Source organism: Aedes aegypti, chromosome 2 (assembly GCF_002204515.2).
Source record: "Aedes aegypti strain LVP_AGWG chromosome 2, AaegL5.0 Primary Assembly, whole genome shotgun sequence".
Classification (NCBI taxonomy): domain Eukaryota; kingdom Metazoa; phylum Arthropoda; class Insecta; order Diptera; family Culicidae; genus Aedes; species Aedes aegypti.
Window position 1 is genome coordinate 209,232,781 of NC_035108.1, and position 14,115 is coordinate 209,246,895.

The 14,115-nt window shown below is 38.8% G+C and overlaps 1 protein-coding gene across 1 annotated transcript; it reads right to left on the minus strand.

The window, feature by feature from the left end:
* Nucleotides 1-4,750: 4,750 nt before the first annotated feature.
* On the minus strand, nt 4,751-6,022 carry LOC5563932 (INO80 complex subunit B). Its single transcript, XM_001648203.2, has 2 exons — nt 5,797-6,022; nt 4,751-5,729 (listed from the first exon to the last, which is right to left on the minus strand). The coding sequence occupies exons 1-2, from the start codon at nt 5,831-5,833 to the stop codon at nt 4,756-4,758; spliced, it is 1,011 nt and encodes a 336-aa protein (XP_001648253.1). The 5' UTR covers nt 5,834-6,022; the 3' UTR covers nt 4,751-4,755.
* Between the last annotated feature and the right edge of the window lie 8,093 nt (nt 6,023-14,115).

Genomic DNA, 14,115 nt, shown 5'->3' on the forward strand with positions numbered 1-14,115 from the left:
TTAAACTTCCACTCGGCTGGTTGGCCGTAAACCACGATTCATAATTAAAACAAGTATTTATCGAGCAACGGACTCATGTTCCGTAACCGGTCGTTTGAGAACGTCGCGACCCATTGGAAGCCCACACAATAGAAACCTCAGCCAGCGCAGTTGCTGGCTAGTGTAGTGTGCTATTCCTATATCTAAAAAACAATGCGCTCTCGGGCTAGGCATTGGATATATATAGAAAGCGTTGTGTTTGGATGGGCATCTAATTCTTCCGAAAGAGGTGCACTTTGCGAAAGAGGACCACGTGATTATTGAGCTGAAATCGAATTCAGGTTAACTTCTGCGTTCATGAGTCCTCTCATGGCGTAGTGGTTAACGCGCCCCAACTAGAGATCGGGGAGTCGTGAGTTCGATTCTCACTGAGAAGACGTGTAACTTTTTCGCAAATCTTCACATCAATTTGTCCATCTAATCCAATTGCAAATTATATGTAATGTTTAGCTTTTCGGTAGTTGATAAAAAATGGTTTTCGGGCTTAAACCAACGGAGAACATTAAAAAATTGAGTAAACATGTGTTTTTGTCCTAAACTTAAGCGTTTAGCACTAAAATTGGGACAGGGCTTTAGGACCCTATTGAGAAATTTTATTTTCAAAATTTTTGTTTCTTAATTGAGAAAAACGTTTCTTGATTTCTTCCTGCAAATCCGGCCATATGATTTTCATAGCAGTATCGCGAGTGCGTTGAAATTGCCTTCTCCTCACGTTTTCTTAAGACGGTGTATCATCATAGTCTATAATCACGTATTCAAATTTTACTTCACATTTTGGAACTGCAATGCTCCTGGCTTCAACAATGGAATTCGTTAAAGTTTCAAGAGCATTGTTAATATCAAGTTTTGTTCGAAAGAAATGTAAACATCAAGATTAGAGTCAATTTATGTTCCATATAGATATACCAGTCGGCTTGATAGCTATCATCATTATGCACAACCAGTACCATATAAGTTTTGATTTATTTTTGTTCTCTTGATTTAATTAATTTAACTTTTTAGTAGTTGTTTTGATAATATGTGATAGTGATTCAAATTTAAAAACTATATTTAATTAATGTAGTCAATCGTGTATTCAATCAGATTAACAACAACTTATTTATTCTGTTATATTTTTTTCCAATTTTTATGTTGTACCATGCCCACACAGTTACGGATCACCCACAGTGACGGATCACCTTGGCGTTCAACATCGAATAACTTGCCCAAAACATAAACGTTTACGTACAACATATTTTTCCCATGTTATACTATTTGCCTTCTACCATTTTTAATGTTAAGCACAACATTCAACCGCTAAATAACGGTGTATTGACAAATGTTTAGTTGGTACCACACAGCTATCATTATATGGTCGTTTTCTGTAAGAAGTGCCGTCAGCATTCATAAGCTCCCACAGGTGGTAAAATTCAAATGTTATAGCATAAAACATGCTTGTTCGCTTCGATTCAGTATGAATTCATCATTGGAAAACATTTTTCTTGATTGTTGATTCTAAATACCAAATATTAGCACTTCTAACTAGTGATCCATAATATGGACCAGGAAATGATTGTTTACCACGGTTATGAATCACATCCAAAGAATGTAGATTTCTGCCATTTTAAGCATTGGATTCGACATTTTTAGACAAAAGCACTAAGGGTTTTAACCCTAATAAAACATCAAGGTTTGTCAATTTCGTTTTTTAGCAAACAAAAATGGGTGGAAAACTTGGTATGGAGCGAAAACAGTTCATGTCTCAGTTACTACAATGCAGTATCACAAAAAAAAGGATATTTTACCCTTGTTTTCAGCTCAAATACTGCAATTTTTTGCAGTAATATGTGACACATTGTTAACTTTCGCCAAATCAAGCAATACAGATGCATTGAGTTGAAAATCTCTTGATTTTGCGCACTGATCCGTAATATGTCACAATTTGATCCATAATATGGTTTTCAGAAACCGATACAATTTTTAATTTTTATGCAATCCTATGTAAATATTACAATCAAAACAGTTTACTATACGAAGGTCCAATTTGAAACGATTCAATTCGTGCTTTTAAATTACGTTTACCATGTAGTTTTATTGAATTTTATAGGTTGGACTCCACACTATTTGATCCATAACTGTGGGGTCATGGTATATACACTGAATGATAGCCTATGATTGCTATTTCTGCTTGTTTCATCCAATGTGATGGATTTTACTAAGGTGGCGCAGATGTTTGATGCGTGCAACTAGTGCTCTCTTTTGTTCTCCCGCTGTTCTTATGCAACGCAAATAGTGACGTCACTATTTGCGCTGCATAAGAACAGCGGGAAAATGAAAGAGAGAACTAGTGGCACGCTTCAATCATCTGCGCCACCTTAGTAAAATCCATCACATTGTGTTTCATCTAGGTTTGTAATTTCTAGCGGACTGTAGTGCGGATGATGACGAAAAATAAATATGTCTCCTGCTTGATGAGAAATGATTTTAACAAACTTGCTACATGATAGCCTATGATTGCTATTTATGCTTGTTTCATCTAGGTTTGTAATTTCTAGCGGACTGTAGTGCGGATGATGACGAAAAATAAATATGTCTTCCTGCTTGATGAGAAATGATTTTAACAAATTTGCTACATTCTACAGAATCGCCTTTACAGGACTCTGTTGATGCGAATGGGACATGGGAAAGGAGAAGAAACCGAATAAAGCAACAGTGCGCGCTCTCTCTCTGGTCGCAGGCAGCATGCTTTTGCCGAAGCACAAAATCAATGAAAACACGGAGCGAATTGAAACTCTTTCGAAACCTCTCCCAATATGCCATACCATTTTTACCTCTTCTCTTCTCTTTTCGCCAACACTTCACTTCACTTCTCTTCTCTTTCGGTATGCCATCAGCCTAACAGACACCCTCAATGTATAAGTGCTGTTGATCTTCTATTTTTAGGCTATAATAGCGCCTGCCACGTCAGAATGCAGACCAATGTGAGGAAGGGGGAGGAAATGATGTTGCACTTATACTAGCCCACTGTAGACCGTGGAGTCCGACTGCATCTACGCCAGTTCATGCGGAGTGTATGGATTGGGGGAAAGGCATGGCAGCGAGGTTTGCTGTTGTGGTTAGGTTAGCAGACTGCCTAAGTATCAGGCGTAAGGAAAGGCATGCGCGTGGAAGAATGGAAGCGTTAGGGAAACGGTTTCTTGCCCGTCTTTGGTTCTAGCGTTCGCTATGAACGAATAGTTTGAGTGTAATAGATTTAGAATTGGAAGATAGAAGCAAGTGAGAGATATACAACTACAAAGTACGAGGAAAGGGACGGACCTGGGATTGAACCCATGACCTCCTGCTTATGAAGCAGAAGCGGTAGCCATCAGACCACCAACCCCGTCATCACCCCGTATAGGTACATCTTTATAAAAAGTACTTTTTTTGAAAATTTGTTGCTACAATTTTGTAAAGAAAATGCGCATATTATCATTAATTAGTTATCCCTCTAATACCCAACCCCGCCTTTAGACGGGGTACACTTTGGAATTTTGTGTATTTTTTCGTAGCTCGGAAATCAAAATGATTTTATTTTTGGCTTAAACCTTGACTCATAACACGCATATGAGAAAAGTTTTTTATGACTTTTGAAACTCTTTTGTATTTTTGAAAATTGTTTGAAAAATTGTATACTTATATAACCTACAAATGCCTGGGGTTTATTTAACGTGTAATGTAAAAAAATCGTACCTTTTATATTTTTCTACTATTAACCTATAGGCCTATTCACATGACGTTCCAAAACAGCTGATCGGGAAGCTCTTTGACAGTTCTTCTATGAAAATGACAGCCTCGTGTATGCACCGGTCTTCTACCGATGTAAACAAATGCATAGACGGACCTGTCATATGAAAAGGCCTATAACAGAAGAAGGGCTTGGTGGTATTAAAATAATTCCAAACCTGTGTTTCCGTTATTTACACGGAAAATAAACATATTTTCAGAAAAATATTTGAAATTTATTATTTTTAAAAGTACCGTGAAAACTTGAATTTTTATTGTTGCCAAAAATCAGTAACTAGAAGAGGCTTCAAAAGAAAATGAAAAAGGATAGGGATGTTCAAAAATAAAAATTATAAAAATCCAAAACCAAAATTCATAGATTTGCGAATAAAAATAAATCATTGCCCAAAACGTGTTTAGAACGATTTTAGATAACTAGAAATGATATTTAGATCGAAAATAAAAATTTGGGTATTAGAGGGTTATAGAAACACCATGTAGAGTATTAATTTTGTAAAGTAAATCTACCTCATGTTTTCAGACCACGATTTTGAATTTCCATCAAGTATCAGTTTTTAATACTTTTGAAAGAATTATGTTTATTGTGTAAACATATTTCCAATAACTGCATTAATTGTGGTAACTACTTGAATTGTATGTTATATTTATTGTACCACCGACTTATAATACATTTTCACTTGATATTTGTATTTTATAATAAAAATTGGTTATAAATTACAAAGTGTAGCAAGTCACCCCGCCGTTGCAAGTCACCCCGTTTGACGGTATGTTTAACGTAAACTTGTTGAATGAAAAGAAAAAGGACGACTTTGGCTAGGGGCACACAAATTTTGGCTAAGGGCGCCAGGAGCTAACGGCTAGTCAAAGTCACGAAGTTATCCTTTTTTTCTGAATGAAACTACAAAAATCTCTACATGCAATTTTGAATGAAATGAAACTACAAAGAGACTACTAGCATATGATCTGCTTTATTGAATCCACATTCATTTTGTAGCACCGATAGCTGCACAGTGGAATATTGGTTTTCGAACAGTTGTACCGTTTGATGTTGGTGCAGTTGGGCATGCCGCAAATGATGGGTTTCGGTGGATCCACGGGTTTTTGCGGTTGAAGGGGAAATTCTACATTCGGCGGTAGGGAAATCGTCGCACCTTCGACAGTATTCACGTACGTTATCATCGGAAGTTGCGCTTTTGCTGCTCGGTTTTTAATGGCTTTCACTGACTTTGAATCTTGCTTTTTTAGCAGTCGCTCCATGGTTTTCTTTTTGTCTTTTTCTCGTTTTTCATCTGCTAGCTGTTTTCTCTTTTGGGATTTTAACTGAGCTTTCTGGATCGCTTCTGCGGTCATTACTTTTTCTTTGTATCCAGTAGGAAGTGCCATCAACATTTCGCCGCTCAAATTGTTGGTGTCTTTATCGGTGTTCCGCTCGTACATTGCCCTCTGGCGAGCAGTCATTAGTTTGGGATCTTTGGGTTTAATCTTCTTTAGCTCATCGTCCACTTCTTCCAGCTTCCCGGACTCAATAGCATCAAGCCATCGCTCTTCTTCGCTGGAAGTGCCACTGTCCCTGCCTTTGCCTTTCTTTTTCTTCGACGCCTTTGTGACCGATGAATTCTTACCCTGGGGAGTGGTTTTTAACGATGGCCCCTGAGAAGGCATAATACATGAAGTCGAAGCTACTGGAGGAATCGTCATGGAAGTTGATGGTTCTGGCTCGGTTTCCGCTTCGACGACCTCGGTAATAATTTCCGGTTCCGGATCGGCTTCCATATACTCGATCTCTTCCATTACCTCAACAGTTTGTTCGACATCCTCCGGGACATAATCGTACGTTGGAGGGGTAAATTCTTCCGGCTGGTATTTGCTTTTCTTGTGTTTCTTATGTTTTTTGTGCTTCTTGTGAGAAAATCCATGGAAGTCGTCTGAAAAAGATCAATGTTCACATATAGGAACGAGCAACAATATAATTGTTTTGAATTGTGAGCTTACCTTCGCGGTCCATGTATGCATCCTTTTTCTTGCCCATTTTGCCTGCTTAAGTTAATCAGCGACGTAAGTCATTAGGTTCTTAAACTAATAACACAGGACTTATTTGGACACAAATTTATGTAAATCAATAAAACAAACTTGCAAGACGATACTTCCACGGATTTATGTCAAACGCAGAAACGATTGTTGTTTGTCTGTAAATTAGAAAACATCAAACAAAACTACACTGTAATGGTAAATTACTTAGTTTGGTGTCAAATAGGAAATCTGCGGTGGCGGACGATTGCGAATTATTTTGGGTACTGTAGTGATCAAGAAACAGCCTTATTCAAGTGGAGGTACACTGTAAGGTCAAAGTACCCTTTAAAGGGTAAAAAAGTACCCACTTTGAGAGAAACTAGTTTAACTCATAAAAAGAGTAAAGGGCCTTTACTCTTTAAAGAGTAAACGGCTTGTACGTCAAATCAACGAGTAAATTTTACTCATTATCCAAAACATAGTTTGTAAGAAACAGAGTAAAATTTACTCTCTTTTGTGGATGGAAATCTTATTTAATTTTTATATTCATATTCATAGAATAATCAACAATAAAATCTTATAAATATAAACAAATTTATTCAGTGCATCATAAAATAAACTATTATTCCGATCAATATCTCCATGCTTCCTCTTCATCCATCAGTTTGTTTTTGGACCTGGAAAATGGGGCTGGAGATTCTTGTAGAGCAGAATATTCATAAGAGATGTATTCTGCAGCCAAAGCATCCTGTAAAATCGGATTGTTTAATAGATGCGACATGGCAATAAAAGCAATTGATGAACCTACCTTTTAGACCTTTTCGCACTCTGCAAACTTAGTTATTAAGGGGAAAAAACTTTGAAGCATATCTCAAACACTGCCGACCGATTGTTGTTAAGAAAATTTTCACCCATTAAAGAGTAAATGATCGGAATATGTAAATGGGCATAAAATACCCTTTATTGGAAATTTTGAAATACCCATTATTTTGACAGCTGCATATATCAGCAAAAAATGGGCATTTTTTATACCCTTTAAAGTATAAAAAATGCCCATTTTTTGCTGATATATGCAGCTGTCAAAATAATGGGTATTTCAAAATTTCCAATAAAGGGTATTTTATGCCCATTTACATATTCCGATCATTTACTCTTTAATGGGTGAAAATTTTCTTAACAACAATCGGTCGGCAGTGTTTGAGATATGCTTCAAAGTTTTTTCCCCTTAATAACTAAGTTTGCAGAGTGCGAAAAGGTCTAAAAGGTAGGTTCATCAATTGCTTTTATTGCCATGTCGCATCTATTAAACAATCCGATTTTACAGGATGCTTTGGCTGCAGAATACATCTCTTATGAATATTCTGCTCTACAAGAATCTCCAGCCCCATTTTCCAGGTCCAAAAACAAACTGATGGATGAAGAGGAAGCATGGAGATATTGATCGGAATAATAGTTTATTTTATGATGCACTGAATAAATTTGTTTATATTTATAAGATTTTATTGTTGATTATTCTATGAATATGAATATAAAAATTAAATAAGATTTCCATCCACAAAAGAGAGTAAATTTTACTCTGTTTCTTACAAACTATGTTTTGGATAATGAGTAAAATTTACTCGTTGATTTGACGTACAAGCCGTTTACTCTTTAAAGAGTAAAGGCCCTTTACTCTTTTTATGAGTTAAACTAGTTTCTCTCAAAGTGGGTACTTTTTTACCCTTTAAAGGGTACTTTGACCTTACAGTGTACAACTTCACTATTGTATTTAGGCAGAGTCTATGAATGAAGAGTTGCGCGAAGAGACTTCTTTGAATGGTTATTCTTCTTCATCTTCAAAAATAGCTCCTATCTGTTTTGCTGAGCTGCTCGATAGGTAGACGGTTTGACAGTTCGATAGGTAGATTTGGTTTCACTCTTCGCGCAACTCTCCATTCATAGACTCTGTATTTAGGCTCCCCCAAATCTACGCGACTTTTTACGGCGACAGCGACAAGAAATTGTCGTGATTTCGTTGTTGTGTCGCTGCAAGCACTCTTCTATGGAACTATCTTGACTGACACGACGCGAATCGCTGCGAAATCGCGTCGCTGTGGCTTAGACGTGCTCATCAAACAGTGCATGCAGCGAAATATCAGCGAAATCGCGGTGATTGTTTGTCGCTGTCGCCGTAAAAAGTCGCTTAGATCTGGGGGAGCCTTTTATCTTTAACGGGGGCGACTATTTGGGTGATTAAAATGATCACCCCCAGAGTTGTCATTTTAGTTTAGTCACTCATTCTCACACCGGTGGCTACCATATTTAGTAACTCGTTTCCGTACCGGTCGTTGCTTTTTGGGTTAACATACACTGAGGCAAAAATCTCGCATGATTTTCATAAGATCACACTAATGAACGCGTTTTTTATTATTTTTTGTTGGTTCATAAGACACTTGTGTATTTCATTCGACGAGATTGAGATTCATAAGACAAGTGTAATTTTTTCATAACAATCAATTGTCAATGTCATAAGAACGCTTATGAACCCCATTGCTCATCATTGTGAAGAACCACGTGAGGCAAATTTACTCATTTCACTATCAGAAATTCAATACGGCTTCCGAAATGGACGTGTTTGCTGATTTGTCGTTGGCTGACTCCGTTTCTAATGCATCAAAGGGTAAATATTTTCTATTTATCATCAATTCCGCTGTAACTAACACTTTCTTTCGAACAGATTAAAGAATTGGATCCAAACAATAAGATTTGGGAATGAAAATTCAAAACAATTTGTATGACGCGTAAGAAATCACAGGGGAAGAAATGAGGGGGATCCATTAATCCGCCCCTAACGTAAACCTGCAACAATTCAGGCGTTCTTCACAACTTTTCTCAATAATGTTTCGCTGCTATGATATACTTCTTTGCGTTCAAAACAGGTTAGCCAACTAGAGAAAATCGAATTTTCATCCATTTTGTCGTATCGCAAATCGATTCTAATGTTTACAGTAAAGTGCTTTGATCGAATTGCGGCGTGACAAAATGGATGAAAATTTGATTTTCCCAAGTTGGTTAACCTATTTTTCAACGCGGATTAGTATTATTCATTCATTTAAATTTATAATCTAAAGCTCAAATTACACAAGACAGTCTTATGGAACCAAGAATGGTTCAGAACGTAATTCATAAGACTATCTATGGATTTTGTTATCAAGTCAATGATGGTTCATAAGATCATCTTACGAAATTCCTTCGAAGTGTATTATGGAAACAACATCTGCCGAAAACCATACGATGGTCTTATGAATTTCAAAGATTTTTCTTGTGTCGTAATTCCATAAGCAAATCTTATGACAGTCTTACGTTTGCTTTCCTCAGTGTATGAGTTGTGAAAATAATGGTGATCAATTCAGGTTGGGAATTTTTGTAACTCTGCTGTAATATCTATTATATTCTGGTGCGGAATTATAAGAATTTTATCGGAAATTTTTGAGATTGTTTATGAATTCGATTGGATGCTAATTTGATTGGAACCCTTGCCAATTCTACCGGAATCCTTGTAAATCTTAAAAGAAATATTGCAAATTTGACCGTAATTATGGTGAATCCGACTGGATTTCTTGGGATTCCAACTGGAATCCTTGGGATTCCGATTGGAATCCTTGGGATTCCGATTGGAATCCTTGGGATTCCGATTGGAATCCTTGGGATTCAGATTGGAATCCTTAGGATTCCGATTGGAATCCTTGGGATTCCGACTGGAATCCTCAGGATTCTGACTGGAATCCTCGGGATTTCGACTGGAATCCTCAGGATTCCGACTGGAATCCTCGGGATTCTGATCAGAATTGGAAAGAGATTTTGATAATCCTTGGGATTTCGACTGGAATCCTCCGAATTCCAACTGGAATCCTCCGAATTCCGACTGGAATCCTCCGAATTCCGACTGGAATCCTTGGAATTCCGACTGGAATCCTCGTGATTTCGGTTGGAATCCTCGGGATTCAGACTGGAGTCCTCGGGAATAGGAAAGAGATTTTGATAAGAACACCGAGTGGAATCCTTGGGATTCCGACTGGAATTATAAGAATTTTGGAACTGGAATACCAGTCAGAATCCCGAGGACTCTAGTTTGAATCCCGAGGATTCCAGCCAAAATCCCAAGGATTCCAGTCGGAATTCTAAGGATTTCAGTCGGAATTCCAAGGATTCCAGTCGGAATTCGGAGGATTCCAGTCGGAATCCCAAGGATTCTAGTCGGAATCCCAAGAATTCCAGTCGGAATCCCAAGGATTCCAGTCGGCATCCCGAGGATTCCAGTCGGTGTTCTTATCAAAATCTCTTTCCAATTCTGATCAGAATCCCGAGGACTCCAGTCTGAATCCCGAGGATTCCAGCCGAAATCACGAGGATTCCAGTCGGAATTCTAGTTGGAATTCCAAGGATTCCAGTCGGAATCCCAAGGATTCCAGTCGGAATCCCAAGGATTCCAGTCGGAATCCCAAGGATTCCAGTCGGAATTCTAGTTGGAATTCCAAGGATTCCAGTCGGAATCCCAAGGATTCCAGTCGGAATCCCAAGGATTCCAGTCGGAATCCCAAGGATTCCAGTCGGAATCCCAAGGATTCCAGTCGGAATCCCAAGGATTCCAGTCGGAATCCCAAGGATTCCAGTCGGAATCCCAAGGATTCCAGTCGGAATCCCAAGGATTCCAGTCGGAATCCCAAGGATTCCAGTCGGAATCCCAAGGATTCCAGTCGGAATCCCAAGGATTCCAGTCGGAATCCCAAGGATTCCAGTCGGAATCCCAAGGATTCCAGTCGGAATCCCAAGGATTCCAGTCGGAATCCCAAGGATTCCAGTCGGAATCCCAAGGATTCCAGTCGGAATCCCAAGGATTCCAGTCGGAATCCCAAGGATTCCAGTCGGAATCCCAAGGATTCCAGTCGGAATCCCAAGGATTCCAGTCGGAATCCCAAGGATTCCAGTCGGAATCCCAAGGATTCCAGTCGGAATCCCAAGGATTCCAGTCGGAATCCCAAGGATTCCAGTCGGAATCCCAAGGATTCCAGTCGGAATCCCAAGGATTCCAGTCGGAATCCCAAGGATTCCAGTCGGAATCCCAAGGATTCCAGTCGGAATCCCAAGGATTCCAGTCGGAATCCCAAGGATTCCAGTCGGAATCCCAAGGATTCCAGTCGGAATCCCAAGGATTCCAGTCGGAATCCCAAGGATCGTCGACCAGGTTCCAGTCGGAATCCCGAGGATTCCAGGTGGAATCCCGAGGATTCCAGGCGGAATCCCGAGGATTCCAGGTGGAATCCCGAGGATTCCAGGCGGAATCCCGAGGATTCCAGTCGGAATCCCGTGGATTCCAGTCGGAATCCCGTGGATTCCAGTCGGAATCCCGTGGATTCCAGTCGGAATCCCGTGGATTCCAGTCGGAATCCCGTGGATTCCAGTCGGAATCCCGTGGATTCCATTTGGAATCCCAAAATCCCATAATTCTCCGAAATCGATAAATTCTTACGAGGATTTTCGAATATTTCATAAACTTCTATCGGATTTCCAATAATTGCATCAGATTCCTAGTATTCTTATTAAAATCTTGAAGGTTTACCCGAATTCCCAAAATTTTGAAATTTCTACTTCATGCGCATCATGCATCAGATTTCCAAAACTCGAACCAGAATTTCATATCCCACACCGTATGCTTGAATTCAAATCGAATAGCAGCGCAACTATCGTGCTGCTAAATTTGCTCACCCGATGCTTTCCGAAAGCAGCGCTGTCATTTTGCTACCCTGGTTAGCAGCGCCCGGTACGGATCAGCGTATTTTTTTTTTATTAATGACACTTTACACCAGAAGGGTGCATTCGTGTCAGAGAAAAGTTCTTATTCTATTTTCCAATTCATCCCGTTAACAACTGAATGATACTGCGCTATGTAATTTAGTTTAGTCGCGCACCGTTACGGTTGCTCTAACTTCTGATCTCGCCTTAAAAGCCATTGGTAACCATGTGTGTAGCTCGTTGTTTCTGAGCATTTGAATGGATTTTCATGCTATTTAACAACGCTATGAGGAAGAAAGGATCGTTATCTACCTGCCCGTGATGTTGGTTTGGATGCTTATTCTTTCTTTTGCTCAGTAACAACGAGCTACACACGTGGCTACCAATGGCTTTTAGGGCGTTATCTCAGAGTATGCGAGAACTAACAATGAATGTTTATTTAAGGTGCTGTTACTTTTCCGTTCCACTCCATTATTTCGCAAGTATCACAAAAAAAGCACCATGTTATACCATGGTACATTGTAACATATAAGTGTCAGAGTGGATTTAAATAAGAGTGGCGACAATGTCATAATTGGAACAGCGGCGAACTGTCATTTCCATGCGAATCCACGTTCCAATCAAGCAGGAGACCTGTCAAAACTGGAACATGACATCACTCTTGTTTACAGGCACTCTAATATGTGTGATTCACAGTAGGAATATAGGGATATAGATTTTCTTACCCACTGCACCGTAACATTGCAACTTTACCGTATGTAGTCAGTAAAAATAATGTTTTGCTGAGATGTTGGTAAAACAAAATCAAAACATTACAATGCGCATACGCAACATACTCTTCAGAGAAACATCAGTCAATGGAGTGCCTACAGCAGGATCTAGAACGGTTGAGGATCGATCTAAGACCAGTTTGTCTCCTCATCGGAGGACGGACCACAAAATCCGCTTTTCGTCAAGCAGCTTTGGTAAGTCCATTATCGATATCTTTTACATTAGTGAATGCTGCAGAGCTAAAATAGTCATGGGTGAACTGCAACATATCATCCGGATACAATTGGGTCCTAAAATTTGTAATGAAATCTTGTTTTTATTTAATAACACGAAAAAGCATGTTACTGTAATTATTGCAATTTTAGGGATAACTTTCCGTTCTACGGTTGAACAGAAAGCTACCGCAGCAGTCATATTACTGATTTGCACAAAGCATCATCGATCGGCTGCGATGATACCTTGGAAACCACGCTAATGATTGTTATTTTCTGCTGTTTTTCAAAGCTCTGCACTCTACTAGCACACTTCGATCAGATGGCTTCGTTCAATGATACAATTATTTTCAAGCCTGCGGTAGAACTTTGACAGCTGCGGTAGAACTTGGCGGCTACCGCAGAAAGGAAAATTTTCGAAAGAACCGTAATACTTTAGCAATTTTTCCCGCTCAAATAATGGCTATATCATGTTTAAACTTTAATTTAAAAATTTGGCCCATAAATGAACCTTGACACTTTTGATCATGTTTCACGTTCGCTTAGTCGACAAAAACACCACAGGGGTTTTAGTTCGACCACTGGGGTTGTTCCTATCTGACGTTTCGTAAGGGACACGGAAAACAAAATACACCCAAAATTTGAGTTTAAGCCAAAGGATTCGACAAAATCTAATAAAAATGTTTTTGGGCTTAAACCAACGGAAAACAATAGAAAATTGAGTAAACATGTGTTTTTGGCCTAATTTTAAGCGTTTGGCACTAAAATTGGGACAGGGCTTTAGGACCCAATTATTGAGGTTATGTTAAGAATCTTTGCAAAAATATTTCGTTACAGATCCGGAACAAGTGTTGGCCCGATGCATTCAAAGCGCAATGGCACGTGGGAAATCCGCAAATTTGAAAATTTAGATAACTGGTGTATCCAATAAAAACACAATGAACACACATTTTCCGTCGATTTTTACTGGGGAGAGCATTACGTTGGGAAGATCACAAACAAATAGGAAACAGATTGCATGAGGCAACATGATAGGAGAGAGGGGAAAGCTGCACTGGAATGAATTTTATTGTAGAATCTACTGAATCCATGGTAAAATTAAGAACTGCACCAACGATTTTCAACCGACTACATTAATCTGTTATCTCTACCAAAACATACCCAAGTAACCACAAGCATTATAACATTGCACGTAGTCTACTGCATATCAACAACATTGATGTAACATTGCCTTTATTCGACATATTTCAAAAGCTGTCAAGCAATATAGCATTAACTCTACATTACAAATGTATCAATGCACTAATATCACTTTATAAATTGTACTGCTGCACTAATGTTACTTTATGAATTGCTTCATTGCTTTATCGTCGTTTTTGCATTAGTGCAACTGTAAAAGGGCCCTTTTCCACTTTTAAACTACTTTAATAGTAGGCTTACGGCAATGCAGCTACATTATATATGCAATGATATAATGCTCCATGGTTACTTGGGTAGTCAACATCACTACACAAGAAAATTTCTTCTGTTGATTTAACCAGAGTTG

What these genes read in the sequence shown, in the direction of transcription:
- LOC5563932 (XM_001648203.2), bottom strand. Translation starts at nt 5,833, where the DNA reads ATGGGCAAGAAAAAGGATGCATACATGGACCGCGAAG. An exon ending in TGCATACATGGACCGCGAAG is followed by an intron (nt 5,730 to 5,796) that starts GTAAGCTCACAA and finishes GATCTTTTTCAG; the next exon opens with ACGACTTCCATGGATTTTCT.